The sequence below is a fragment of the Molothrus ater genome, chromosome 27 (assembly GCF_012460135.2).
Source record: "Molothrus ater isolate BHLD 08-10-18 breed brown headed cowbird chromosome 27, BPBGC_Mater_1.1, whole genome shotgun sequence".
NCBI classification, from domain to species: Eukaryota; Metazoa; Chordata; class Aves; order Passeriformes; family Icteridae; genus Molothrus; species Molothrus ater.
The window spans coordinates 3,073,455-3,098,415 of record NC_050504.2 but is presented as its reverse complement, the minus strand read 5'-3'; the positions used below and the strand labels follow the sequence as shown (position 1 = coordinate 3,098,415).

Sequence of the window (24,961 nt, the reverse complement as noted above, 5' to 3'; positions counted from 1 at the left end):
TACCCAAAAGAAACAAATCAGCTTTACTGAAGGAGCTGCTTCATTCCTTAAATAAAAACAGAGACCACGATCAAGCCAGCAGAGTTTGACATCCCAGGAGGGAGCGAGGAACGTTTAGTAACGGGGAGAAGTTGGGAGAACTTGTGGCCAAGGACCGACTCAGGGATTGGTTCTTTGGCGGCCCCAGCACGGGGGAGAAGGGGAGTGGGCAGCAGCAAGATGGATTTTGGGAAGGCACTGCTCAGGCCATGGGGGAAGTGCCTGGTCCTGAGCACAGTGCAGGTGGCTCATCCTGCTGCCTCACCTCCACGCAGGGAAGGAGCCATTCCAAGGAGCAGCCTTCCTCCTTGCCGAGGGGCTGAGTCTGGTGCTGGGATTCCTGTGGCTGTGTCCCTACGTGTTGCTCCTCTCCTTTGATTTTTCACCTTTGCTGTCCTGGGAGGGGGGGAAGAGGGAAGAGCAGCAGAGGTTTAGGGCCCCCCAAACCCCTACATGGGGGGAACAGTGCTATGGCTGGGTCTTGCCAGCAACCACCCCACCCACCTCTCTGGGCACAACCAGCCCCCCTGTGCCAACCTCTCCTCATGGTTCCAGATTTTTCCATCACGAGGCCTTTCCAGGGCCCCTCCATCAGACAATTTGCTTCTCAGCCCTCCCCATGTACAGGAACCCACCAGCACATGTCTGCCCGGGTCTGGGCTTGCTTGGCTGCCATACATGAAGAAGATATGGAAAGGGAAACCAAAAACACACATGGCATTCCAGCACGCTCACACATGCACAGCTCACAGCACTGGAGCAAGGAGATCACTCCCAGCACAGGGAAGCACTCACATCCTGAAAAACCTTTAACTCTACTGCCTGAATTATCTGCTGAGTTCTCAATGTTTATCCTTCCAGAGAACTCCCTGCCTCCTAGCTCCTCCAGCCAGGGCTGGATTTTTCCCTCTCAAAATCGTCCTGTTTTCTACCCTGAACAAATAAAATAAAAAAGAGTCAACTTTAGACTTACTTTTTACGTGGTTTTAGTTTTAAAGATTTAAGTAACTCAAATTAACTGGAGCCCTGCTTACCACCTGCAACGAGAAGCTGAGGTTTGGGACAGGTCAGAGATGAGACAGTTTAAGATTTCCCCTTACAAAAGAACAATGTTATTTTTTGGGGGATGGGAGAGGAAACTGCAGCCTCACACACACAAACCAGTGACATCACACACACACACAAGGAGCAAAGGCGAGGGGATGGTACCTCTGGAGGGGGTGGCTTGATGGTCACAGGCTGGGACGTCCGGCGGGGCGGGGAGGGCTTGGGCTGCACCTGCTGCTGGACAGTGTTGTAGTAGGTGACCCCCCCATACACCTGGGACTGCGCCTGCAGGAGCAGCAGGATCAGAGCTCTGGGCTGGGGGGCCCTGTGAGCCCCTCCTGGCACCCAGTGGGGCTGGACAGCAGCCCCCAGCCAGGGCAAGAGGGGCTGTGTCCCCCAGAGATCAGCCTCCGAAGCTCCTTGTGTGTCCCCACCCCTCATCAATGTCCCCCAGCTCCAGCAGGGACAGGACACAGCCTGTGCAGATGGGATTCCCTCACCCTGCAGTCCATGGAATGCCTGAACTTCCCAACAGCAGCTTTTCTGTCTGAACACAGCTCCCCTGCACATCCAGCCCTGCAGCCTCAGGGGAAACTGCCCTCAAAGCAGGGTGAGGTCCTGCCAGGATGAGCTGGAGCAGTGGGAAGGGCAAGGATGGCTGGGAGCTCAGAGAACATGCAGCTCTCCAGCCTTCCACAGCGTGTCAGCCCTGCTCCAGTCACAGCCTGTCAGCCCTGCTCCAGCCACCACGGCACCAGGATCTGGTCTGCTCTGGTCTCATCTGCCTTTTCAAGGATCTGGTCTTGTCTGTCTCCTCAGGGATTAGGTCTATCTGCCTCCTCACAGGGTCTGATCCTCAGAGATATCCAATCCAATCGGGCTTCTCAGGGATCTGATCTGATCTGCCTCCTCAGAGGAATCTGACCCATGTCCCTGCAGGATCTGGTCTGATCTGCCTCCTCAGGGACCCAATCCAATCTGCCTCCTCACAGCCTAGCAGTGACCTTAGATACCAAGCTGAGCTATGGAGCATGAAAACCCATCCCCATGCTGCTCACACCAGCAATTCCCAGCCTCTATATCAAACAGAACTGACTTCCAAAGCCATTCCCAAGGTATCCTTGGCTCAGCAGGGCCCTGGAGGGGCTGTCTCCCTCTTCCATAAGGGAACACCTCAATTCCACACCCTCCAGGACAGGATTTCACCCAGTGCCTGCCACACTCAGGGAGCTGCACAGCAGCCATGAGAACAATCCTTTCTGGGATTCCAGCAGCCTTTCCCCATGGAGCTGTTTGCACATCCTCTCCCAGGAACACCTCACACCCCCACACCATCCCACCTGCTCCTGCCTGGGGAGGAGCCACGGCGCACCCGGCTTACCTGCGTGTTGGAATAGAGATGAGGAGGGGGCGGAGGGGGCAGAGCTCCAGGGGGGTAGGGGTAGCCAGGATTCCCAAAATTCATCACTCCAGGGGCCGAGAAGTAAGTCGGAGTGAGCAGCTGCTGCGGCGGGGGCTGCCCCGGGGGCATGGACACTGCTGGGGGGTACAGGCCGGGGTTTGCCATGGCAGGGGGCGTCTGGTGGGGGTGTAAACCTGGAGGTGACCCAAAAAAGAGCGTCCCTGGGTAGCAGCAGGAAGGAGCATGCTCTGCTCCCTGCTGGGGAGGGACACAGAGCAGCAGAACACAGCCCCCTCCCCAGGTCCGGATTCAGCAGAACCAGATGTGGCCCCACGGCAACTCCACTGCAGGAAACAATTTGTGTGGGCAAGCAGAGAACGTGTTAGACAGCTCCCAGTTCTGCTTTTTCCTGAGCTACAGGGCCAGGGAGTGAGGAACCAGCCCAGTGCCCACGGAAGGGAGCGGCCCAGCCTGCTGAGGCCCCACAGGGACCTGCAAACATCCAGCTGGGAGCTGCCAAAGGTTCAGCTCCCCTTGTCCTGCACTGGCTGGAAGCTCCAGAAACATCTATTTTTTCTTTTATTAAAACTGATACCGGTTCAGCCTCACTGCAGGAGGGAGCAGGTCTCTTCCATGTTGTAGAAATTAGGGAAAATGGATTCCTCTCTGTGATAGAGGCGGTGGGAGAGCAGAGTTCTCTGTTCCCCGAGTCCAGGGGTGTCCCACTGGCTCCTCACCTGGATGAGGGAGGTGCATCTCCGGCTGCACAATCATCCCTTGGGGCGGCAGCGGGGCTGGGTTCTCACCGTGGGCGTAGATTGGTCCCTGGAATTGTACTGCAACAACACATGACAGGCTGTGAGGAAAAGCTCCATGGAATTTCAGTCCCCTGCAGCTGGGCACACACAGCCCAGCCTGCCCTGAGGGCTCCCACAGCACACAGAGGCTCCAGGGCTCACAGATGGGACATGCTCCCTAAAGAAAAGCCTCCTACTCCCTTTAGAAAGCAGGAAAACACTCAGGGAATTTCTTCTCTAACACTTTAAATGCTGGAGGGAATTCCTAATCCATCCCCAGTTCTGTTCTCCCCATGCTCACACGTCAAAGACCTGATTTAAAATTCAATTTTAATCCCAATTCTCAGGAAGAATTGGGGTGTCCTAAGAGCCCTGGCACAGAGAGGGGATAACTCTGAGGATAATTCCACGGGTTTGAACACAACCAGGCAGGCTCCCAGCTGCCTTTGAGACACTGTATGAGAGGACACAACAAACAAAAGAGAAGACACAGTTCCAGCCCCGAAAGAAATGGGGAGATCCTTGCTCCAGTTGCTCACGTGGAGCAGGGATCACACGGAGCCACAGGAGCAGGAAGGAAACACTCACGTGGGTCATAGTAGTGCCCTTCCACGATGCTGATGTGCATGGGGGGCGCGGGCTCTGGCACGGGGGGTCTCTGCCGCTGCGATGAGTAGCGCTTCACACGCCCCCCCGGCACTGCCTGTGAGAGTCCAGGGGTCAGGGGGGGCTGTGGGGCACCCACCCCGCACCCCTGACCCCCAAACCTCCCCTGGGTCACCCCCAAACACCCCCACAAGGGAAAGGCTGAGGCATCAAGAGGCTGTAATTAGCACAAGGCCGAGGGAATGAGAGCCCGTGTGCGAGTCACGCTCCGGGATCACGCGTTACCATCTCCTCCATCCGGTTAAACTGCGGTGCTGGCCCAGTTCCCACGTGCACATGGTTGGGAATACCTGAGGAAGGAACAGACTGGTTATTACTGTGATTTGTGCTGGTTCCCAGGCTGGAGCTGCCTCACCCGGGGGCATGGCTGCAGCTCAGCTCCCGCTCCCATGACGTGGAACCTTTGGACTTCATGGCCTCGGTGATTTTAAATATTTTGGGATAAATTAGAGGCTGCTTTGTCGCTGTGCATTTATTCAAGGTGCTCAGTAATGCCTAAATCCTGTTTCAAAACTAAATCCACAGCTTGAAACTCAGGTCTTGCTCTGAGCTCTGTGTCTGCTGAGACTCAGATCTCTTCCAGATGGATCAAGGATCCATGTGGGATCTGTAGCTGCAGTTTAAACCCTCTGCAGGGTGTAAACACTTCTATCACAGGCTCCTTTGGATTCCAACAGCAAACTGAATCCATGTGAATTCATAGCAAAGTGAATTTTAAACCATGGCTTAAAATTACAATGCCAAGGTGATCACAGGTGATTCCAAGGGAGTGAAAATGGGTCAAACAAACCCTGGAAGTGCTCATGGATCACTGACAGAGGGATACAGAATGGACGGATGGGAGCCAAATGCTTCCCAGAATAATTCCTCCCTCCTCTGCTAGGGACAAAAAAGGGACAGCAGAGTCATCATCCTTCTCACAGCAGAACATGACTGTGTACCTGCAGCCAAGAGCTGGCCTGTGGGAAACTGGGGAAGATGCTTCATTTTTGTGCATTAAAAAAAAACCCTAAACCAGACAATCTCATCACTTTTGAATTCTCATCCCACTGTGATGTTTCCAGCCTGTCCAGGGGTCTGTTCTCACAGACTTCACAGTGCCACCAGTACCAAATGACTTCTGGTTCCATGACCTCAACCTCACAGACACTTATGAAAGCAGCCAAGTCGCTTCCTTCTCCTTGCTCCAGTTTTACTCCCCTCGGGAAGCATTCTGACACTTCCAGGCACAGACTCTAATTCTGCAAAGGGATAATTATACCTGGATGACCTCTCTGTGGATGTGCAACTGGAACTGTCCTCAGCTGGCACCAGAGTTACTCTGTCCCATGTCCCTCCCTCCTCCCAAGCACAAAGGGATTTGCCAATCCCTGCCAGGCCTTGGCTATTGGTAACCAAATCCCAGTGCCAGGAAATGAGCTGATAAACAGGAAGAAGTTCCTTTCAGCTCTGAGCAGGACATCACAGAGCCAATTATTGATCCTTATCTCGTGCTCTCCTGCAGCAGGGGTCAGTCTTGCTGTGATTCACACCACAGGGAAAGGATCCCTTCTATCCTTCCCAGCCCTAATTCCATTCACCTACACAAAAATGTTTATTTTCCCTTTTTCTCTGTTGTAGCCATACTGCAGCACTTTCCCAGCAGAAACTGCCACTGTGCACCCACCCTGGGACAGGGCTTGGACAGAGACAGCTCAGTTCTGACCAGCTGCACAGATCAGGAGGCACTGGGCTGCTGGAAAACCAGGAGGCTGCTCCCACTTACCCCTCAGCTCCCGGGGCGGGATGAACTGGGACTGCCCCGGGCTCCAGTTCTGCTCTGTCAGGTTCATCTGGGTCATCTCCTGCTCAAGTCCATCCACGCTGGATTCCACTGGTGACTCCCAATTGCTCTTGGCTGGTGTGGGGGAGGTCTCAGCTGGCGTGGCTTTTGGAATCACAGGAGCCAGCCCCTCAGAAGCAGGCACCTCCTCTGCCACCTTCCCTGCCTCCCCAGCCTTGACTCTGGTCCTTCTTGCCCGGGAATAAGATTTCTTCTCCACTGGTCTGTCCGGTGGTGGCTGCACAGCATCAGCACCCGTGGCTTGGTTTTCCAGAGCCCCCTCCTCCTTCCCAGGGCTGCCATGGACATGTCCCACCTCCAGCTCAGGGGACGTGTCCCTGGATGGGCTCTGCTCTGCGTGCTTCCCACGGTAGCCACCCTCCTGCTTGGCTTGTTCCCCGTTCCTGTGCAGGACAGTGGCCTCTGAAGCTCGGTAGCCTGGACGGGTGTCCTTGTAGCCCCCCATCCTGGGGTAGTTCCTGGCAGGGGGCATCCTGCCAGCGCTGCCAGAGCTGCGGCTGTTGTAGGACCGTGGGGGAGCCGAGGGGCTCTTGGCACCCTGGTGCCTTGGGGGCTTGGGGGGCCTCTCGTTGGACCAGTTGGGGTCTCGCTGAGGGGGACTGCCAAAGCTGAGGGAGAAAAATAGAATAATTCAATAGAAAGAAACCCCTGGGTGGGAAGAATCACTTGTGTCAGGGAACACCTTCCCAGTATGCACATCTAGAAACCCCAGGAACATGGTCCCACGTGACTGAGCTTTCCCTCTTTGCATCTCCAGTCCTGGTCCCTCTCCCCAGGACAATCCAGGCCCTGGTGGGACTCTGGGGCTCACCGTGGCTTGCGCATCCTGCGGGGTTTGATGTCGTCGGGGTTGTGGGCTGAGCGGATGTCGTACCCATACAGAGCAATCAGCTCCTGCCTGGTCTTGGGGGCCTGCTCATCCTCACGGAACTTGTCGTGTTCCCAGCGCCCCTCGTCCTTCCACAGCTTCCGCTGACGACCCTTTGGCCTGGAAAAGGGACACAGGGAGGAGCAAGGGGCTGTAAGGTCAAGATGTGGCAGTTTCGAGCAGTTCCATACAGAGCCTGAGCATTCCTGGGGCAGGGAAGGCACAGGAGGCAGCATCCCTCCTTCCTCCTCCTGCCCAGCAGCTGCTGGTGACCCTCTGCTATTTGGGAAAAGCAGCTGGAAGAGTCAGCCACAAGTGGGTTTTGCCTGGCACAAGTGGGTTTTGTGCATCTCTCCTTCAAAACAAAGAGCTAAAGTGTCCTGGCAGGTAATGGAAGCACAGACTTCCCAGTGCATCCCACTGAAGCAAGGAGCCCTGCTGCCAGAGGCTGACCTGGAAGCTGGCCTGTCCCTCCCAGAGCCCCAGGGGGACGCTCACATACCTGACCTCCTCCTCCTGCGTCTGCCCTCGGAGGTCGTGCTCAAAGAAGAGCCCCTTGCGTGGGATGTACGCCGGGTTCTTGCGATCCTCATCGTCATCCAGGTGCTTGGGAACCTTCTTCCCAACTTTCTTCTCCACAGGCTCGGTGCTCTCCTGTCAGAAGCAGGGAGCTCTCACCACTGCAGCAGTCCTGCTGCCAGCCCCCAGCCCGGAGCCGTGGGACACCCACCTGCCCATCCCCGCTCTGCCGCTCGCCCGTCACCGCTCCCTTGGCATCCACCTTCTCACTGCCCTTCTCCCCTCTGGCCGCCGACTCGCAGGAATCGTTGCTGTCCTGCTTCAGCTCCACCTTGGAGCTTTCTTCCTCGCTGTAATCCTCTTCCTCTGCCTGGGAGACACCCAGTGACTCAAATGTGCTCCGTTACCAAGAGATCTGCCAGGAATCTTCCTAAACCTGGAGTCAGATCCAGCAACAGACTGCCCAGAAATTCCCTCAGTTCTGGAGTCAGATCCCTGCTCCAGCTGTTAGACACGACTCTTCCAGAGCAGATGATTAGCTCCTAAAATTCTTCCTATCCCCATGTTTTTACAGGAAAAGCAAAGGTTAAACACAACTCCTCCAAAGAGAGAGAGGATCCAACAGGTTTTCTGGAATGGAGCTGGGATCAGCTGCCCCACAAAGATGTGCCATCCCACCACTCCAAAAAGGCTCCTGCAGACTGGGAAGACTGGTGATCTCAGGCCCTTCCTTCCACACTGAGGGCCTGGATCCAGCCAGGGCCACGTTTCCAAATTCCCTGGAGTTCCTCAGCTGACTCACTCTGCTCAGGAGCATGACCTGGTTTCACCCCCAGGAGCCTCCGGAGGCTGGAGCCGAACTAAAAATAGCTCGGGGTGATTAACCAAACCCTGCTCCATTTTCCTCTTTCAACACAGCCCTTGCACGTCGGCTGCTCCCGGTGTTTACGCTGGGGAAGCCCAAGCTGGGCATTATTTTTAGGTACAGGAACAGAGTCATCCTGGCAAGGCAGTGATGCAACAACCCTGCTGCCACTGGGAGCCTCCACGCGGGATTCCAGGCTGGAAGAGCTCTGGAAGCTGCCCCAGCACCTCTGCAGCCTGCAGAGCTCCTTCCTTGTTAATGCCATAGATTAATTCCCAAACTGAGATTAATTCCCAAAAAAACAGCTTGGATTTCCTCTGCCTGGTGGTTTGGCTAGTCTCTAGCCACTGTTTCCCTCAAGATTCCTAAAACACAGATGGATTTTCCTTAGAAAGCCTTCGCTATAATTCTTAAGACACCAGAACTTCTCTAAACTCCTTGTAAATCTCAAACTTTAGAGTTCTGAACTAAAAATCCAGGGGAACCTGCAGCCCCCCAGGCATGGGTGGGATGGGATTCCTTTAGCACCCCCTAATTCCCAAAGTGCATTCCCCTTCCAGCTGCTCCCTCAGAACAGAGGGAAGCCCCTGGGATGCTCCCAACCACCACTTTGCTTTTGAATTCCAACTAATTAAAACCCAACAAGCATCCCACACTCCTCCCACGCCCTTCTTGGCCATGGCAAATCCAGTTCCCAGTGTGAGGAGCCAGGAGGGTTTTTCCCTTGCACATACTGGCCCTGCACCCTCCCCAGCAGCACAGTGACACTGGTCCCAGTGCCAGGGGCTGGGAGTGGGGGAGGCCATTTCCTCAGGAGACAGAGGGAAGGGACCCAAGGACACAAACTGGGTTTGTGCTGAAATTCCACGGGAATCAGGGGCTCAGCAGGACAGGGGTCACCCTTACCTCCGAGTCCTCGGCGCTTTCGTAGTCAGAGAGCACAGCTGTGGGGAGGGAGAGGAGTGGGGTCAGGGCAGGGCTGGACATGGCTCCTCTGCCATGGGACCAAACCCTTCCCAAAGGGAATTTGGATGCCAGCAGCACCCTGGATCAATGCCACAGTCAGCTATGGGGAGCAGGGAAGAGTCTGGGACACTGTCCCTGTACCCCACATTTGCCTGCTGTTACAAATGGATATTTGGCATGGCAACAACCACAGGGTTGTTGGAAAAGCTGTTTTGACTGGTTTTTACTTTTTTGCACACAAACAACCCTGCCCAATAGCCATCACTCACCATCTCCTTCGATGCCATCCTCACTTTCCTGCAGAGAGAGAAAAGTGAGGGCTGTTAGAGCAGGGGAGGGCAGCAGCCAGGTCCTAGCAACATGGAATCATTAAACCACAGAATAATGGAATTGTTGAGATTGGAAAAGGTCTTTAAGATCAAGTCCAACCTTCAACAAACACCAGCCCCACGTCACCACTAAACCACGTCCCCAAAAGCCACATCCACAGTTTTTGTACACTTCAGGGAATTGGGCAGCCTGGGCCAGTGCCTGACCACCCCTTCCATGAAGAAAAATTCCCTCAGAACATATTTTCTTAGTATCTACTACCCTAATACCTTTTCCTAACAGCTGTTCTTTTGTCCTAATGTTCATTTCTCCTAATACCCAGCATCCCATACATGATAACAGCAAGGTCTGGCCCTGACCCTATTGCATCCACCCTTGGAAGTTCAGCTCCAGTGACCAAGAAGAAACAAACTGGAGCCTTTCTAAGGCTCCAAGAACCTTCTAGAGCAGCGACAGTAGGGGAAGATGGAGAGCATAGTACAGCCTGTTGGTGTTGGGGGTCTCCAGGGAGTGGAGTGACAGCGACAGGGGAGCCAGGATCCCTCCCCTGGCAACCAAGAGCCAGGGAAAGGGCAAGAACAGGGAATAACAAACAGAGGCTCAGCTCAGGGAAGGGGCTGGAAGAAGCAAACAGCTCAGAGAAGGAAAAGTGCCCAGTAAAACTGCTGCCCAGAGAAGCTGTGGCTGCCCCATCCTTGGAAGTGTCCAAGGGCAGGTTGGACAGGGCTTGGATTAAACTGGGATAGTGGAAATTGCTCCCTGCCCAAAGTAGAAGGTGGAACTGGATGAGCTTTGAGGCTCCTTTCAAACCAAACCATTCCATGATTCCAGCACAAAGACAAAGATCAACCCAACTGTACAGAAAAACACAACCCCAGAGCACAAACAACCCGACCAAGGTGACAAGATAAACCCAAAACCACCAGAGAAAAACACCCAGGGAGTCAGGGGGAGCTGGAAATAACCAGCCCTGGAACCTAAAACAGGAAAGAGCTGGAAAAAACCACCAGCAGAACCCAAACCAGGAGGGAATTGCACCTGGATGTGAAACTGCAAAGTAGAACTGCACAGTGGGGGGAGAGAGCAGCACCCACCCCACACCTGCCCTTGTTGCAGGGACCCCAGGAACAGGCACAGCACCCCAAGAACAGGGATGGGATCTCAGACTGGCGAGATCCAGCCACAGGGAGCCAGAGCAAAGCCTGGTCCTGGGGTTCTGCTCCAGCCCAGCTCTCCCACACATATTTTGGGGGGGTTCAGGCCATTCCCCCAATTCCCCAGACTGGTGTTCCCCCAGCTCTCCACCCCCCACATTGTCCCCAGTGTCCCCACACCCTGCAGGTCCTAATAGCAGTCCCCCCAACAGCAGAGCCCCCCAGGTCTCTCATTCCTCTCCAAGGCCCTCCCTAGAAACCAGAACCCCTCTTTCAGCCTTCCCTAGACACCAGAACCCCTCTCTTAGGCCCCCTCAAAGACAAGAACCCCTCTCCCCGCTCTCCTTAGAGACCAGAACCCCTCTCTGCCCTTCCTAGAGACCAGAACCCCTCTTTCTGCTCCCCTCAGACACCAGAACCCCTCTCTCAGCCCCTCTTAGAGACCAGAACCTCTCTCAGCCCCCTCCCTGCCCTGGTTCCTCAGTGTCCCACCCCCTGCCTTCCCCTCGGGACCCCCAGACACCGGAACATCTTTGGGCCCCCTCCCTCCTTTCCCCAGGATCCCAAACCTCCTCCTGATTCCCCCAGACACCAGAACCTTCCCCTCAGCCCCCTCCCTCCCGAGGGTCCTCAGTGTCCCCAAGCTCCGGGCCATCCCCACGGTGTTCAGTGTCCCCAAGCCCCCCTCGCCATCCCCAGGCTCCTCAGTTTCTCCAAGCCCCCCACCATCCCCAGGGTGCTCAGTGTCCCCAAGCCCCCCTCGCCATCCCCCGGCCACACTCCAATCCCCGAGCCCCCCATCCCCGAGGCGCCCCCAACCCCTCACTCACACACTCCGACTCGGCCGCGCTCTTCCCCCCGGCCCCACCGGCGCTCTCAGCCCCTCGGCCCCGCGGCCCAGCTCCGAGGGCCCCCGCGGCGCCGCGCGGCGGGCGGTGCGACAGCCGGGGCGAGCCGGACCGGGAACGGGAGCGAGATCCGGATCCCGAGCGGGAGCGGGCGGAGCGGGGAGAACCGGGAGCGGACCCGGCGCTGTCGGAGGCCGCCGAGCCCTCGCTGTCCTCGCTGTCCTGCGAGGCGCGCTGCCGCCGCCGGTCCGCCATCTTGGCCGCGGGGCACCACGGGAACGGCGCGCGCTCGGCCTCCGCCGCCCCCCCCCCAATCCCTTCCGGTACCGCACCCGCCAGGGGGCGCGCGCCGCGCGCGACGGTGACGTCACCGGCCTCGCGGAAATGACGTCACCCCCGAGGGCGGGTAAATCATCAGCACCCAGCGGCCTTTTCCTTGTTTATTGTAAAAAAAAAAACCAAAAAAAAAACCAACGAAGAAAAAATATATAACCAACAACGAAAAGCAATAAAAAATAATAAAATAAAACCAGCGAGCGGGCGTGTCCGCGAGTGACCCCACCCCCTCCCCGTAACGTTTGTTTAGAACTCGGCGGTTTTAGAACTTTATCGATTTTTTTAACAATTTCCGGGTTTTTAAGTTTTTTTTTTTTTTTAGGTTTGTTTTTCTTAAAGTTTTTTTTTTTTTTTTGCTAATTTTTTTTTTTTGTAAACGAGTTTTTCGGCGTTCAATAAGCTCGGGGTTAATTATAGAGAGGGGGGCAGTGGGGGGTAAGACTGGGGGGGCACAGGCTCAGTGTAGGGAGGGAAAAAAATGGGGAAAAAATGTGGAAAAAGGGGGGGAAGGTGAAAAAAAAGGAAGAGATAGGAGGAAAAAGGGAGATAGGGAGAAAAAAGAGGAAAAGGGACACATGGAGCCCCCACCCATGGAGCCCCCTCCCCACCCATCCAGCACCAAGAGGGTCCAGCAGCACCCAGGGGCTCGGACAGGCAATAATCGCCCCCCCTCACAGCAAACCCCTTGCCCGCCTCAAAACATTTAAATTACATTTTAAAAAAACCATTAAAACCCCCCAAATTGTGCGCACAGGGTTTCTATTTCACAAAAAAAAAAAAAAAAAAAAAGGAAATTTTTGCTTTTTAACTCTCCCTTCTGCCCCCGCCAACCCCACTCCAGAGAGGAAAACCACCAAAGAGGGGGGAAAACCTCCCCAAAAGAGAATCCCAGGCGCTTCCCAGTTCCCAGCTGGTTCCAACACAATCCGCTGTTTATCCTGCTCTCTAACTAAACACAACATGAAGGCAGCAGCGGGTGAGTCCCGGGGGATGTGGCACCCCCAGACACGGGATCTGGTGCTGGTCATCCCCGTGCTCCCACTGGACACGGGAGAGCCCCAGATCCCAAGGCCACGGGCTGTGGAGTGCAGGGGTGGCACACAGGGGACTCAAGGATGGGGCTGGGATCCACCCAGTGCCCCCAGGAGTGGAGCTGCAGGCTGGTGGCACTGGGAAGGCGGTGCCAGTGCGGGGGATGAGTCCGGGAAACGTTCCAAAACCCAACGAACAAAACTTGGGATCGCAGAAGAACGAAACCATCCGTCAGCACGGAGCAGGCAGCAGCTGGTGGTGACCCGCTGATGGCAGAGCTTCTGCTGCCTTAGAGGTGTTCAGAGCTCCTGAGGATGGAGCTCCTGGAGGTGGTTGGAGCTCCTGGAGGTGTTTGGAGCTCTCAGGATCTCCCTTATTTCCGACAGGTCCGGTGTGGTGTCTGCTTCTTCTGCACCTCCAGCCGGCAGCGGCTGCGCTCGTCCAGCCAGGGCAGCTCGAAGTTCCTGTGGGCACAGCTGGTGTCACTGCGGCACCATCCTGACCCAAAATGGCACCATCGAGACCCAAAATGGGCAGGGTGCCTTGTTAGGAGTGACACTGGCACTCCCCAGCCCCATCCCCTCCTGCCCCCAGTACTCACTGTGGGGTCAGTTTGGGCAAGGGCCGGCCAAAGGCGACGACGGGCAGGTAAGGGGTGATGAGCAAACTTTCCACTGTGGAGAGACACCAGAGAGTGTGAGACCCCCAGCCTGTACCCCACCCCTGACACCCCCTTCCCAAGCCTCACCATCATCTGGCTCAGGGAAAAATGAGGTAACTTCAGGTTCCGACTCCTGAATCCCTTTCCTTTTGTACATTCGGAGCTGCAGCCGCTGTAGGATTCTCTGTTCCCTGATCCGCTGGATGTCCCACCTGGAAAAGAGGATGGCTGGGAAAGTGAGGAGCTGTGGGGCAGAGCCACACTCCCCCAGAGACCAGAACCCCTCCCTCAGCAGAGAGAGAGTGATCACAGGGCTGCACTGGCTGCCAGTGATGTGAGAGCATCCCTCTTCCTGCAACATTCCTGGTGCCCATCCCAGCTGCACCCTGCTCTGCCCCCTGCTCCAGGTGACACCCCAGGACCCTCCCCTGTAAGACTGGGACTCCAGACCCCCTTTGCTCCAACCTTTTCCTTCGTTTCTCATCCAGCTCCAGCTTTGCGTGCCGTTTGGAGAAGACGCTGTCGTCCAGGTTCTGCAATGACACCAGACAGGGATCAGTGCATCATCCCAGGGCCAGATCCCCCCACCTCAGCCTCCCAGCCACAGATGGGGTTTGTGCTGGACGAGGGGACGAGATGCCACCAGCTCTGGGAGTGGGGGACAGCCCCTGGAAAGCCCCTGTGGCACCACTGATGGCTCATGTACCTCCAGGAGGTCCGAGGGGTTGGGGTCTCTCAGGGGCTCCACGACATGGTCCCTCCAAGACGGAACTGCAGGACAAGGAGAAGGGAGTTAGCCCACACCAGAATCCCCACAGCCACCCTCTGCACCATCCCACCACGTCCACACTCCCTTCCTGCCCATCCTTCTCCTTGGAGCACGGCTTGGGATGCCCCAAATCCCCATCCTGAGCCAGCAGTGGCCATCTGGCTGACAACCATGTGACCACCCCCCATCCCCAGCCAGCCACAGGGCAGCAGAGCTGATCTCCACCCCCTTAGCCAAGCACACAAGCAAAGCTGAGGCACTCCCAGGCATGCGCCAGGCTCTGTCTGAGCCACAGTGCTGAGCCACCTGGCACAGCCCAGTTCCCAGCGCTGGCACCAACCTCGCTGGGCTTTGGGATTTGGGGACAGCAGGTGACCCCAGTGCTGTGTCACTGTGGCATGAGCCATAGACACATTTCCCACCCACCCACAGGAAGCTGCTCCACCAGACACCAGCCAGGAGCCCTGCCCAGAGCGGGGTGAGCCCAAGAAGAGATTTGGGACAGCCCAGAGCCAGCACCCACCGCAGTGGAAGGAGCCAGCAGCATGGCACCTCTCCACCACCAGGGGCACTCCCTTTGGGAATGTGGGAGCCCTTTCCCAGATTGAGAATGAGGGTGCTGAGCCCTGCTCCCAGGCTGGCCGAGCCCAGCAGCTTCTCCATCATTCTCTCCATCCTTACTTGCTACAGTCTCCTCCTTTTTGGGGGAAGGCTCCCGCAGCGGCAGCGGCGACGGGGGCGGCTGGTGCCAGCGGCACAGGTACATTTCTGTGGTGGACAGGTAGGGCAGGTCGTCGGCCTCACTGACAAAGCTTTTCTCCTTGGGGTGAGTGCCAGGACCCTTGGGTGGGGCTGATGCTCTCAGTGGGGTCTCCAGGAGCGAGCGGGTTTTTTCCGGAGTCTCTTGGCTCCGCAGTTCTCGTTTACAAACAGTTTCAGCCAAGGAGCCGCCCGATTCCTCCTTCCCCGGGGAGTGTTTTGGAGTTTTACTCTTCACTTTGGAGAATTCTGACACTAGTTTTTTCACAGGCGTCTTCCTCTCTGTGCTCCCAAATGTTGGCTTCCTGCAGGAGGAAGAAGAGCTGAGCCAGGCACATGGATCCTCGCTCTGCACCAGGGACGCTGTGGGGGGCTCCTGGCACCCCCAAACCAGGGTTGCTGCACCAGGGCCAGATTTAAGCAATTTACAGAGGGGTTTCCCCAGGATTTTGTGACCCTGCACTCCCCACACAGGCTTTCTTGAGGTTCTCCTTGACACAGGGATGTGTTCCTGGTACTGGGTGGCCTCTCCAAACACCTCAAAGGTGAAGCCATAGGGAGTGTCCCCCCTCCTCCCCACGCAGCCCCCCCCGTGCACTCTGTACCTTTTATGCCCCTTCCCGTTCCTGCCGTAGGGGAAGTGCTTGGGCTGCAGGGTCGGGGGAGGCTCCAGCAGCTCCTGGGGACACTCCAGAGGCAGCTTCTCACAGGCCTCTGCCTCAGGCTTCTCATCCACCTCAAAGCCCTGGAAGATGCGGTGCTTCTCCCGCTCGCTGTCCTTCTTCACCAGCTGCACCCGCCTTTCCATGCGCTCGATGCGCGCCAGGAGCTGCAAGGCAGAGCAGGGAGGGCTCACCTCGGGCTGGGGTCACCCCCTGGGCACCCCAGGGCAGCTGCCAATGGACAGCCCAAAATGGCCACTCTCTGTCTGCTTCTCCTGCTACAAGGACATCTTCCACTATCCCAGCCGTTCCAAGCCCTGTCCAACCCAGCCCGGAATACTTCCAGAGATGGGGCAGCAGAAAGCAGAGTTTTTGGGGGTCCCAAAATCTCTATGTGTCCTCCTCGAGGATGCAGGATGGAGAAAGGGGGTTGCAATTAGCTGCGGGTTTAAAGAGCACCTGGTTTCCCCTGCCCATGGTCACCTGCCCCCAGCTATCCCCAGCACTGGTTTTGGACAGCACCTCCCAAAGGTGTGGCTGTGGGGGGCCCAGCTTTGGGGAGCAGAGCCCAGTGCACACAGGGTGTGGCAGTCCCATGTCTCCAGCAGTGTCACCCGGGGAGGCTCTGCCCCTCAAGTCCCATCACGGACTTGCCACAGTGCGGCTCCTCCATGTTGGGGGACGCGGCATTGCCTGCGGTGACACCACGTGGGGTGTCCCTGTCCTTCCTGCCACAAACGGGGCCACCACTGCTGACACCACCACTGACTGCAGCTGGGCACGGCCACCACTGCTGCTGGTGGCACACGGCCACAGGGCTGTGGGGCTGGCAGGGGGAGTGACCCATGGCTGTGGGGGGGACACTCAGCATCTGTGGGGTGACACAGCACCCATGGGGGGACAACGCAGGTGGGGACAATGCGGGGGGGGGGGCACACATGGCATTTCTGGGGTGACACAGGACACACGTGGTGGGGGGAGGTAGGGGGGGAAGGAGGAGCACAGCTGTGGGGACCCCACAGTGTCCCCCCCCCCAAGGCTGGCAGCCTCTCATGGCTGTGATGGACCCCAAATCCCCGAGGTGGCCCCAGCAGCGAGAGGCGACATCCCCTGTGGCCGTGTCCCGCCCGGTGACGCGGCTCCTTTAAGGTCCCCCCCCCACCCCCCCGCACGGTCGCCACGGTAACGGGCGGCGGCCCGTTAACCCCCGCCCCGCCCCCGCCCTTTGTGCCCCCGCCGCTTTGTCTGGGGGGGGCTGCGACCCCCGGGGGCACCCGCGACCCCCGAGGGGGGGAGCCCAGCCCTGCGGTCGGCAGAGACCCCCAGGGTGGGATGGGGGGGTGGGGGGGGGCAGAATTGTGTTTAACCCTTTAGTGAGGGGAGCATTAACCCATTAACCCCCCCCCCCAGGGCGGTTCTGTAACCCCCCCCCCCCCGAGTACCAGATGCCTCCAATGAGGGAATTCTCAAAGAGGGGGGGATTAACCCCTGGAGTGCCACGGGGGGAGAACAGTAACACCCAAGGGGGGGGGTATTAACCCCTGGGATGCCAGCGGGGGTGGTGAACCCCCAAAGGGAGGCACGGTAACTCCCGAGGGGGGGCCTCCCCCACGAGGGGAGAACATGTGGGGCATTAACAGCCAAGAGGGGGGGAATTAACCCCTGGGGTGCCACGGGGAGGGGGGGAGCAGGTTAACTGCCATGAGGGGCACATTAACCCCCAAGGGGGTTGGACGTTAACCCCTATGGGGGGACATTAACCCCCCAAAAAAGGGGGGGCATTAACCCTCGAAGGGAGCAGAGTTAACCCTCAAATAGGGGGGCAGTAACTGCCATGGGGTGCAGAATTAACCCCCAAAGAGGGGTGGACATTAACCCTCAATGGGATGGAATTATCCCCCAAAGAGAGGTGGAATTCACCCCCAAAGGAAAAGGGGCATTCACCCCAAAGAATTAACCCTCAAAGGTGGGGGGCATTAACTCCCATGGAGTGCAAAATTAACCCTTAATGAGGTGGTGGAATTAACCCCCAAAGAAGGGGGCCCATTAACCCCCAAAGAGGGCACTGAATTAACCCCCAAAAAAGAGGTGAAATCATCCCCCAAAAAGGGGGGGAATTGGCCCAATAAGGGGGGTATTAACCCCAACAAGGGGAGGGTGTAAATTAAGCATTGAGGGGACGGAAATAAAAAAAAAGAGAAGTGAAATCAACCGCCAAAGAGTGGGGTATTAACCTCCAAAGAGTGGGGTAGTAACCCCCAAAAAAGGGGGGGTATGAACCCCCAAAAAGGAGGGCAGCATTAACCCCTTGGGTGTCACGGGGTGTGAGAACTTTACTGTTGGTGGGCAGAACTCTACCACAATCCCAGGGACCCCTGGGTGGTGTTGGGGAGCCATTAACCCTAAAGGGAGGTGGCATCACTCTACGGGGGGGTGTTAAAGCTAGGGGGGGGTTAAATCTAGTGGGGATCGCCCCATGGGGGGAGTCACCCCATAGGAGGGCGTTAAACGTAGAGGGGGTTAACCCTAGGGTGGGGGTCACCCCATGGTGGGGAGGGTAAACCTGAGGGAGGTTAAACCTAAAGGGGAATTAACCCTGGGGGGGGGGGGGTCACCCCACAGGGCAGTGGGTTCAATCTGGGGGGGGGTGGGTTAAACCCAAGGAGGAGTTAACCTTGGCGGGAGTTAACCCCTTCCACGCCGCATTCCCGCCCACCTCCCCGTTCCCCCCGGTGCGCCCCCCCCCTCCCCGCTCCGTTCCCCCGCCTGTACCGTGTCGCGCTCGGCCCGGAGCTCCTCGATCTGCCGCTCCTTGGCCTGCAGCTGCTGCTGCTGCTGCTCGATCAGGTCCAGCTGGAGCAGCAGGATCTGCCGCAGGCAGGCGGCCTGCCCGGGCGACCCTCCGCCGGCGCCCATCGCTGCGCGGGCCGCGGGCCGCCGCTTCCCCGGCTCCGCGGGCCCCGCTCCCGGCCCCGGCCCCGCTCCCGGCCCCGCCGCCGCCGCCTCCCCGGGCAGCCCGCCCGCATCCCCCGCCGCGGCCCTGCCCCCGCCGGCCGCCGGCCCCGCCGCGGCCCCGCTCCGCTCCCGCTCCGCCACCCCGCAGCCGCGGCCCGTGTGTGCCCCCAGCGGCGGCGGGGCCCGGGGCCGCCGGGCCGGCGGAGCGGGGCCTTCCTCCCCCTCCTCCCCCTCCTCCTCCTCCTCCTCCCCGCCCGCCCCCTCGGGCCGCCGCCGCCCGCCCCCCCGGAACGCCGTGGACCGCATGGCCGGGCCCCCGTTACCGCCCGCCGGCACCGCGGGGCGGCGGCGCGGGGGGCGCCGGGGGCATCGGCGCGGAGCGGCCCCTGGCCCGGGGATGACCCGCGCGGGGATGAGCCGCGCGGGGGGGCGGCGGGGCGGGGGTCGGTACCGGGCACGGGACCCCGGGTACCGGCGAACGGGGCTCGGCGCGCATGCGCCGGCGGCGGTGGGGGCGGTGGGATCCCCGGGGGTGAGGAGCGGGGCCGGTCCCCGCCTGGGGACCCCCGGGGCGGTGCCGACCCGCGCCGCTCCCCCCGGGCCGGGCCGGGGTGGGGGGGGGGTGGTCGCGACACGCGGACACGCGTGAGGCGGGGGTCCCGCGCCGCAGTACCGGGGGCGGCCGCTCGGGGGCCCCCGAGAGTGGCGGTAGCGGCTTCCCGCCCCACGGGGGGGGCTCGGGTCACGGGCCGGTCCCGTGGCGGGAGGGGACACGGAGCGGCGGGGGGACCACACAAAGGGGCCCCGAGCTATGAGCCCCCCCACGCGGGAAGGGCCGGGGATGGGCGAGCTGTGCTGTGATTCTGGGGGTCCGCACCTCCCCGTAGGCGCACACCCCCCCACGGGGGCTGTACCACCCCCCCCCCCCATGCACACACAGAGCTCTGCAGTTCCTGCTGGACGTGTACAAGAGCACACACACACACACGCACACACACACACACACACACACACACACACGCAAAGTCCGCAGCACCCCCCTGCAGAGGCTGCAGCCCCAGCACACTCGTGCGTGCACGGACACGCACACGCACACGCGTGTCCCCCTGCAGCGAGCGAGCGCAGCCCCCGCTGCAGCACAGGCGCAGCCCGCAGACACTGCAGCCCGTGCTCAGCGCCCCCGACTGCGGTCCCGGAGCACACTCATGCACGCTCATGCACACTCATGCACACTCATGCACACTCATGCATGCACACGCACAGCCCGGACTGCAGGCACGCATATGGACGCGTACCGACATGTATGTACACGTACACACACACACAAACACACAAACACACTCGGAGGAGCATTTCTCCCTCTCCCGGCTGAAACTCCACCCCTCCCGCAGCACACGGGGCCGTGTCACCGGGGACACACAGGGGACACGCGTGGCACGTGCTGGGGACGCACAGGGGACACGTGGGGGACGTGCCTCCCTCTGCAGAGCTGCGTTCAGGGACACGCAAACACCCGCGGGGGGAGATCCCCCTTCACCCACCCCCCTGCCAGCGTCAGGGTGCCCCTGCTCCTGGTGGCCGGGTCACAGTGGCGGTGCCACCCCCGCCGTGTGGCACTGGGGAAGCCCCTCCGAGGTTCCTGCTGTGCCATGGGTCACATCAAGCCCTGCCAGTGGTGTGTGCACATGGGTGGGTGTTGTTCAGACACGGGGGGGGCTGTGGTTGTCACCCCCGTGTGATTGTGGTCACCCACAGGGGTGGCAGTGTTTGTCCCCCTGCGTGGCTGTGCTCAAACACACACACATCTCTGTTTACACACGTGTGTGGCCATTCTCATACACAGAGCCATGGTGGGCTCTGTGTTACACACGTGTGTGGCCGTTCTTGTATTCATAACCTGGCTGTACATGTGTGGCTGTGTTGTGTTTGTACACACATGTGGCTGTGCTCACACACACATGACCGGGTTGATACACAGAGCCATGTTCACACACATTACCATGTTCACACATGACTGTGCTCAAACACACAGAGCCATGTTCACACACATGTGACCATGCTGACACACATACAGTGATGCTGACATGCATGACAGTGCTCACACACACACACAGCCATATTCACACATAGCCATGTACACACAAACACATAGAGCCATGTTTATACATGTGTGACCATGATGACACACACAGAAAAACGTTCACATGCATGACAGTGCTCACACACACACAGAGCCATGTTCACACACACACACAAGTGGTCATGTTCACACACATACACGACCATGGTCACACACATGACAGTGCTCACACGCACACAGAGCCATGTTTGCACACACAAAGTGGTCATGTTCACACACACACAGAGCCATGTTCACACACATTACCATGTTCACATGCATGACAGTGTTCACACACAGAGCCATGTTCACACACACGCCTGGCTGTGCTCCCTCACACACACACACACACACACAAACACACACACACACGTCCCTGTCCGCACACACGGGTGCCGTGTCCCCGCCGTGCCCGGGCCGGTGCCGGTGCCGGGGCCGGTGCCGGTGCCGGTGCCCGCTGCGGCAGGCCCACGTGCCGGCCGGCACCCGCCCGCACATGGCTCTGCAGCAGGGAGGCTGCTGGGGCTAAAAATGGAGCAGGGCGCACATGCCAGCGCCACGTGACGCGCATGGAGAGGGCTCCCCGCGAGAGGAGGAGGAGGAGGAGGAGGAAGAGGAGGAGGAGGAGGAGGGAGCCCGCTCACATGGGCTGGCACTGATGCCAACCCGGCCGCTGGCCGCGGCGCCGTGGCCTCTCTGTGACCTGTGGGTTTGGAGGGGGGGGCTAATGGGGTGGCCCCCTCCCCACTTCCTCCCAGGTTTGACTTTTGGGAAGGTCAAACATGGGGTGACGGCGGAACGGGAAAGGGGAGGAGGGATCGCAGGTGGTGGGTCTGAGGTGGGGGATGTGGAGGCTGAAGGAGTTCCCGGTGCTGTCCCGCCCCCTACCCCCCTTTGCCCCCCCCGCCGTGGGGTCCCAAGGCTGCAGAGGGAACACAAACATCAGCACAAACATCAGTGAGATCTTGGGGGTTGGGGCAGGTGAGAGGGATCCCCGCCTGCCATGGCTACTCCCCCTGGGGGTGCTCCTCAGACCCCCCCACATGATGAACACACTGGGGTCCCCCCTCCCCCAGGCGTCCTGCCCCCCTTTTGGACCCCCATTTCACAGGATCACCCCAATTTCTGGGCCCCCGAACCCTCCTGGGGTCCTGACACTCCCTAAACTCTATCCCAATGCACCTTTCCTGTGACCCTGCACCCTTAAATCCTAATGGGGTCCCTACACCCCCTGATCCTGCATTCCTTTGGGGTCCCCGCAACCTCCCGGGGTGCATTCATCTCTAAATCCCGCACGTCCACCAATCTGTGCGCTCCTGCTCCCCCCAATCCTGCACTCCTGCACCCTCCTGGGGGGGTCCCTGTATCCCCAAACCCTGCACCCCAAAACCCTGCACTTCCTGGGGTCTCTCTGCACCCCAACACCGTTCTGCCCCATTCCGCAGTGCCAGGACACCGCGGGGTGTCCCCGCCTGTCTTGGGGTGCCCCCACCTGCCATGGGGTGCCCCGCCCGGGGCCAGGAATGCCTTGTTTACCCGATTTTTCCCGTTCCCGGGGAGGGAGGACAAATCTGGCAGCGGGAACTGCTGCCCCAGCCAAGAGCCGGGGGCCGAGCCAGGGCTGCTCCCTGCAGGAAAACACCCCAAAACCACCCCAAAACCGACCCTCCAAGCACTCTCCTGGCCCCCACAGCAGCACTGGGGGTCCTGCCCCACCCTTCCCCCCAGTGGGGACACATGAAAGGGGGGTCGGGGGTGCAGGACCCCCAAATTGGGTGGCACCCAGCACCTCTGGTTGCCCCCCAAAGCGCAGTTACGGAGGGGAAACTGAGGCTCGATCTGTGTAGGGTGACACGGGGACACAGCTGGACCCGGTGTCCCCAAACCCACAGGGCAGCTGCAGCCCCATGGTGGCTCTGGGGGTGCTCAAGTGGGGCTGGGGGTGCAGGGCTGGGGATCCTGTCCCGTGTCAGCCCCCGGTGTCCAGCGTGGGGGCCGAGGGGGTGATAAGCAAGAACGAACACCCGGTGTCCCGGCGGAGACACCCCCCCCTTTTCCTGGAAAAGGTTCAACAAGGTAAACAAGGCTCCAGCCCCGAGTAAAAATAAACCCTCGGCACGCAGGCGCCGGCCGGGAAGCGGGGCGAGCGTCACGCGGCACGGCCACGGCACCGGCACCGGCACCGGGCACCGGGCACCGGGCACCGGGCACCGGCACCGGGCACCGGCCCCACCGCCCCTCCGCTGCCGCCTTCCCCCGGGAGCAGTGGCAGAGGAGGGAAATGCGGGCTGTGGAAGTGGGGGGGTGCAGGGGGTGCACCTGGGGGTACACGGCACGGGAAGGGCAGGGGCACAGCCGGTGGCACGGAGGGGGTGAGGGGTGTGTGCCCCCCCCGGCACTCCGGGCACCCCACGGCGGGTGGGGGTACCCCGCGGGGTCCTGGCACGACCCCGGGAAGTGCAGGATTTGGGGGTCCAGGATCCAGGGGGACAGGATCAGGGCTTGCAGGGCCCCCAGGAAAGTGCAGGGATGCAGGGTTTGGGGGTGCAGGGTTTGGGGGTGCAGGACGCAGAGTTTGGGGGTGCAGGATGCAGGGATTCAGGGTTTGGGGGTGCAGGATGCAGGGGTGCAGGGTTTGGGGGTGCAGGATGCAGAGTTTGGGGGTGCAGGATGCAGGGATGCAGGGTTTGGGGGTGCAGAGTTTGGGGGTGCAGGGTTTGGGGGTGCAGGATGCAGCGATGCAGAGTTTGGGGGTGCAGGACGCAGAGGTGCAGGGTTTGGGAGTGCAGGATGCAGGGATGCAGAGTTTGGGGGTGCAGGATGCAGAGTTTGGGGTGCAGGATGCAGGGATGCAGAGTTTGGGGGTGCAGGGTTTGGGGGTGCAGGGTTTGAAGGTGCAGGATGCAGGGATGCAGAGTTTGGGGGTGCAGGACGCAGGGATGCAGAGTTTGGGGTGCAGGATGCAGGGATGCAGAGTTTGGGGGTGCAGGGTTTGGGGGTGCAGGGTTTGAAGGTGCAGGATGCAGGGATGCAGGGTTTAGGCTTGCAGGGGTGCACAGATCCGTGCAAGTGCAGGATTTAGGGGTGAATCTGGCATGTGGCGACTTTGAGGAGCGTTCAGGTGCCCCCTCCGTGCCCTGGACTGGTTGGCACGGGCGCTGCCATAACGGGGTGCACAGGGAGCCGCGGGGAGCCCCCCCAGGCATAGACCCGGCCTCTGGGGGCGTTCCCGGCTCACGTCAGCGGCAGAACCCCCCTGTCCCGATGGCTTTGGTGGCCCCTCTCCCTCGCTCTGCTCCCCATGGGTGGTCCCAGAGTCGGGATATCCCGGAAATTTCCCAGCTGTGCCCAGCCCGGGGTCCCTGCTCCCAGCACCTCCACCAGGACCCCCCGTGCCGGGTTCCCAGCCTCACGGCGGGACCCTACAGAGAGACCCCAAGAGATTTGTCCCGTCCCTCGCAGCCCCACTCCCGTCCCGGGGATTCCTGGGGGATCGGGGATTCAGGCGAGCATCACAGGCGTCGTGCGCCGCAGCGCCGTGCGCGGGGATGTTTTCCCAATGCAGACGCGCGGCTGAGTCACGGATAATCACCGGGAACGTGCCGGGAGGGGAACGAGGAGCTGCGGGGGCCGGGGGCACCTCACGGTCCCGGCACGCGGGTCCCTGCACCCCAGGACCCGGGCGCCCCCCCCGGGTCCCCCGTGGCCGTGCCAGCCTGGCCCCACACATCCTTCCGGGAGCTGCCGCGGTTCTCCCGGCCGGAGGTGCCGCGGCACCGCGCACCCGCCCCGTGACTCAGGGCAAGGGCACGTCCTGTGGGGTGTCGGGGTGTTCCCACTGCCCCAGTGCCTTGGGGAGCCCCAAAATCCCGGACCACCCCCAGCAAGCCCCGGACACCGCCAGCTGGGGGGTTCCAGGAGGTCTTTGGGGTGCAGAGCTCTGGTGCCCCTCCTGGGTACTTCGCAGGGACACCGGAGGCCTCCCCTCCTGCGGGATGAGCTCGGAGGATTTCCCGGCGCTGGCACATCCGTGCTCGGCTCCTTCTCCTCCTGGCTGGGTGCCAGGGCAGCGCTCGGCACATGGCACCCCCAAAACCTTCCTGCAGGAGCACCCACGGAGCCCCCACGGTGCCACCGGGGCTGGGCTGGCCCCGGCCGGCTCCGCGACCCAGATCTGCCACCAAGCCTGCCCTGGCACGGCGTTGCCGCAGCCCCCGCGGCAGCCAGGAGCGGGGCCAGGCTGGGATGTGGATGCCAGGCACGTGCCACAGCGGGCACCCGCCGTGGGCAGCGTGGGGACAGCAGGGGACCATCGGCAGGGGGA

General features: G+C 60.0%; 2 protein-coding genes across 4 annotated transcripts; both read right to left on the bottom strand.

Moving 5' to 3' along the window:
* On the bottom strand, positions 1-11,612 carry CASC3 (CASC3 exon junction complex subunit). 3 transcript variants are annotated; one of them, XM_036398911.1, is made up of 14 exons: positions 11,327-11,612; positions 9,282-9,309; positions 8,953-8,990; positions 7,393-7,551; positions 7,165-7,316; positions 6,606-6,782; positions 5,717-6,402; positions 4,177-4,241; positions 3,874-3,988; positions 3,226-3,324; positions 2,468-2,682; positions 1,249-1,371; positions 1,013-1,089; positions 1-435 (listed from the first exon to the last, which is right to left on the bottom strand). In XM_036398911.1, exons 1-13 carry the CDS (start codon positions 11,597-11,599, stop codon positions 1,054-1,056), a joined length of 2,166 nt encoding a protein of 721 aa, XP_036254804.1. In that variant the 5' UTR covers positions 11,600-11,612; the 3' UTR covers positions 1-435; positions 1,013-1,053. The 3 variants fall into 3 exon arrangements, with proteins under 3 accessions (XP_036254804.1, XP_036254803.1, XP_036254802.1); XM_036398910.1 differs by having other exon boundaries at positions 1-1,089; XM_036398909.1 differs by lacking the exon at positions 1,013-1,089.
* Positions 11,613-11,770: 158 nt separating this feature from the next.
* MSL1 (MSL complex subunit 1) lies at positions 11,771-18,515 on the bottom strand. The gene is made up of 8 exons (XM_036399104.2): positions 18,336-18,515; positions 15,507-15,730; positions 14,824-15,206; positions 14,080-14,144; positions 13,839-13,906; positions 13,461-13,585; positions 13,314-13,386; positions 11,771-13,176 (listed from the first exon to the last, which is right to left on the bottom strand). Exons 1-8 carry the CDS (start codon positions 18,477-18,479, stop codon positions 13,086-13,088), a joined length of 1,173 nt encoding a protein of 390 aa, XP_036254997.1. The 5' UTR covers positions 18,480-18,515; the 3' UTR covers positions 11,771-13,085.
* Positions 18,516-24,961: the final 6,446 nt, after the last annotated feature.

Bases quoted from the DNA above. Each gene is read 5' to 3' on its own strand.
- MSL1 (XM_036399104.2), bottom strand. From the start codon at position 18,479: ATGGGCGCCGGCGGAGGGTCGCCCGGGCAGGCCGCCTGCCTGCGGCAG. The intron at 15,207-15,506 runs GTACAGAGTGCA...TTCCTCCTGCAG, and splicing joins AACGGGAAGGGGCATAAAAG to GAAGCCAACATTTGGGAGCA. The intron at 13,387-13,460 runs GTGAGGCTTGGG...GTCTCTCCACAG, and splicing joins TTTCCCTGAGCCAGATGATG to TGGAAAGTTTGCTCATCACC.
- CASC3 (XM_036398909.1), bottom strand. From the start codon at position 11,599: ATGGCGGACCGGCGGCGGCAGCGCGCCTCGCAGGACAGCGAGGACAGC. The intron at 2,683-3,225 runs GTGAGGAGCCAG...GGTCACCTCCAG, and splicing joins GATGCACCTCCCTCATCCAG to GTTTACACCCCCACCAGACG. The intron at 436-1,248 runs GTACCATCCCCT...CCCCCCTCCCAG, and splicing joins TCAAGCCACCCCCTCCAGAG to GACAGCAAAGGTGAAAAATC.